The sequence below is a fragment of the Rhagoletis pomonella genome, unplaced genomic scaffold, assembly GCF_013731165.1.
Source record: "Rhagoletis pomonella isolate Grant_MI unplaced genomic scaffold, Rhpom_1.0 Rhpom_scaffold_00003, whole genome shotgun sequence".
Lineage (NCBI taxonomy): Eukaryota > Metazoa > Arthropoda > Insecta > Diptera > Tephritidae > Rhagoletis > Rhagoletis pomonella.
In genome coordinates this window covers 16,590,221-16,593,664 of record NW_023458557.1, presented here as the reverse complement: position 1 = coordinate 16,593,664, position 3,444 = coordinate 16,590,221, and the positions used below count along the sequence as shown (strand labels likewise).

The following is a 3,444-nucleotide window of genomic DNA, read 5'->3' as shown; positions in this document are numbered from 1 at the left end:
AAATTGGTTGAATTTTTAAAATTTTTGTACAACGTTTGAAATGTGGGTTTATATGGTGTGCGTTATATAATGCGGTAGACTTTTATAAAAAATATTAAACATCAAATAAGAATATGAGGGTCCATAAAACAAACAAAAGTAATATAGCGAAAATTGGTCAAAATAAAAAGTTTCTATTATTTCTTCCACCACTGCATATGCATAAATAAATATTTATATAAATTATTTTTCACATTCTTGTTTTATTTAATTTCATTAAATTCTACCCAAAAAAGAATGCAATTAAATTAAATTAAAATAATTTGATGGAGTTATAATGATGTGAAAAGAAATAGGGACGCGACATTTCGACCACTTTTGACTAATTTCTTGATTTCTTTCTTTGTTTAATGTTTATTATTTCTTTTTAATCTGATCTTGAATTTAATGGGCTATAAAACCACATACTTCGATTTTTTCTAAAAAATTTGACTAAATACTTTGTTGTCAAATTTTGTTGCATTTTTCTAAAAAGTTTTAAATTTAGTTTTTGTTAGATAATGAGCTCAGTTTAAAAAGTAATAATAAACATTAAACAAAAAAAAAGAAACTAGTCAAAGGTGGTCAGAATATCGCGTCCCTATTACTTTTCACATCACTATAACTTCATCAAATTATTTTAATTTAATTTCATGCATTCTTTTTATTATATTTTAATTCAGTCTTATTTTATTTCGAATCAGTTCTTTTTATTGAATTTCTATTAAATCCTCTTCTATTTTTGTTTTATTCCATTTATCTTTTAAGTTTTTTAGTTATTTATTTACATGCTTGCCTTTTTTTCATTTACTTATTTTTTGTTTTTTAATGAATTTATTTATTTACTTGTTTCATTCTATTCTTATTACATTTGCTTTTATTTTATTTTGTTCTATTTGATTTTCTTTGATTATATTTTATCAAAGTTCTTCATTTATTTGTTTATTTTATTTTATGGAACTTAACTTAAGCTTATTATATAATATTTATTTATTTATTTTATATTATTATTTCATTTTATTTTATTTTAATTTATTAAATTTAATTTAAGCTCATTTGATCATGATTATTTATTTATTTTATTTTATTCGATTTGATTTTATTTCATTTTTATTTGTATTTATTTATTTAATTTAAATTTATTTAGTATTTAGTTATTCAACTTGTTTATTTTTATTTTATTTTATTTTTTATTTTATTTGTCTTTAGTTGTACATCTAATCTTAGAATTTCCAGTTTCATCTCTGCTTCCTTTAATTCAAGTTCATTCTTCTTTTTGGCCCATGTATGTCGCTCAGCAGCTCTTTGATTTTCTTCCATCCAGAAGATTTGGTGTGCATCAGAAGTTTCTTTTTTCTTTTCGCGCTTTGTCGCTAGTTTTTCGTTGGGTTTTGAACGTAGCAGAGTTGGGTTCCATGAACTCCAATCTGCTCTGGCATCCTAAAGAAATACTTATTTATAGAGGAAAATCTATAATTTTGAAATATACAGGCAGGTTCTGCAATTCACTTCCGAGTGAATCTCAACAAAATGCGCTTTGAATTCAAATTGGCAGGGATTTAAATTCACTCGGAAGTGAATTGCAGAACCTGCCTGATTATATAATTTACGTGTTCCTTAGCTTCTGATGCCGCGTCCAGATGTTCTACCGTACAGCTCTGCATAGATTCGTCCAAGTACTCAGGCTCTTGTTCATAAGTGACTATTGCTGAAATAATGTAAAATTCAAGTATCAGTAACTACTATTGCATGTAAATAAAAGCGAAATCTTACCATCGCTGTCTACGTAATTTTCCAAGCCGGTTGCAGATTGGCCCATGAGCGTAGCTAGCCTGCCTGTATTTTTGTCCGGTCGGTGTTGAAACTGGCCCCCACCAGTCTTATATAGCTCCCTCTTTTCATCGGCTAAATTCTTCCTGGTTCTCTTCTTCATATTCTCGTACTTCTCCCGCAAATTTTTAGGACCGCGCCTGATACCAGTTTGGGACTCAAACTTAAGGTCAATTTCTTCCCACGCTTTTCGCTTCTCTTCCCACGAAACTGCGTCGCTTCTTTTATTTTCTATTTTATTGGCGTACCGCTCGACCAATGTGATAAGAAGGGACTCATCGCCGCTTGTAAAATTTGGCAAACGATTTCTCTTTTTGTCATCCATTATCTTCTATATAAATCTTAAAAGTCCACACTTATCACAAAAACCAATTTATTTTTACAATGGCACGTCAAAAATGTAAACAAAACACAGCTGGTTTGCCCATTTATGAGCATTCACAATGGGTTTTTGTGAATTGTTCTACAAAATATTCACAATTATCGAATTAACTGGAGGTCGGCTAATCTGAGCTTGGTGAAAACGAGAATGTCAAATCAAGGTACCTGGAGATTAGCTATCCTCTAGTTAAATGCTAACTTAACTGGAGATGGTGCAAACGGCCCTAAGACGAATACAAAGATTTTAGATACCTATAATAGAATAATAGACGAAGAGGCAAAGGATAACAAAGAGTTATTCACACAAACACTTTATAATAAGTTAGGTATAGTAAATGACGAAATTGCGAAAATCGTCATGGCAGCGCAGTTAGCAAAACAAGGAATCATTCACTCTCAAATTTTAAATAAAGAAGATATCGCTAATGTACTATCTCAAACCAATACACTACCTTTCAAAAACGAGATTCAGGCCCTTAAATACGCAGAACCGTCAATGATCATCAAAGATTCACTTCTTTTATATGTAATTTCAATACCTAAAATGGAAGATACCCTATTTAACAACATCCTTATACGATCAACTGTAAAAAATAATAAAAGAGTCTACTTAGAATTCACCAACCTCTTCATATCCCAAAATGACAAATATGGTATTATTGGAAAATGTATTGCAATAGACGACACTACAATATGCAAAAGAAATCAACTTCAGAAATTAGATAAAACCCATTGCATTTCACAAATTCTTAGCGGAGAAAAAGCGTTATGCGACTACCAATATGAAAGCAAACCCATAGTTGAATTAATCGGAGAAGGAACAATATTTCTTTCTGATTTTATTGGTAATATTACTTACAATAATACATCACACAATTTAAATGGCACATTTCTTGTAAATTTTTATAACCAAACCATAACCTTGAACAACATTAGTTACTCAAACTGGCAAACGAGCTCCTACCAAGTCCTACCTGCAATCCTTCAAAGTAATTTAACAGAAAACGAAATTAAGCTAGACCTCAGCTATCTACACAAACTTCACTTAAATAACCTAAAAAAATTAGAAAGAATATCATCACACAATACTATCTCAATAAGCACAAGCTTGACAGCTATTTTTATAACAATAACTCTATCACTTGGTCTGTATACCCTACTTAAACCAAAAAAACAAAAACTCATTTATTATCCCACCAATAATAGATTACCCGC

General features: G+C 30.0%; 1 protein-coding gene across 1 annotated transcript; it reads right to left on the bottom strand.

Annotated features, from left to right (window-relative positions):
* Window positions 1–1,185: 1,185 nt before the first annotated feature.
* On the bottom strand, window positions 1,186–2,447 carry LOC118736486 (myb/SANT-like DNA-binding domain-containing protein 3). The gene is made up of 3 exons (XM_036466563.1): window positions 1,792–2,447; window positions 1,629–1,726; window positions 1,186–1,458 (listed from the first exon to the last, which is right to left on the bottom strand). The coding sequence occupies exons 1-3, from the start codon at window positions 2,171–2,173 to the stop codon at window positions 1,192–1,194; spliced, it is 747 nt and encodes a 248-aa protein (XP_036322456.1). The 5' UTR covers window positions 2,174–2,447; the 3' UTR covers window positions 1,186–1,191.
* Window positions 2,448–3,444: the final 997 nt, after the last annotated feature.

Bases quoted from the DNA above. Each gene is read 5' to 3' on its own strand.
- LOC118736486 (XM_036466563.1), bottom strand. From the start codon at position 2,173: ATGGATGACAAAAAGAGAAATCGTTTGCCAAATTTTACAAGCGGCGAT. The intron at 1,727-1,791 runs GTAAGATTTCGC...ACATTATTTCAG, and splicing joins AAATTACGTAGACAGCGATG to CAATAGTCACTTATGAACAA. The intron at 1,459-1,628 runs GTAAATTATATA...GTATTTCTTTAG, and splicing joins CATCAGAAGCTAAGGAACAC to GATGCCAGAGCAGATTGGAG.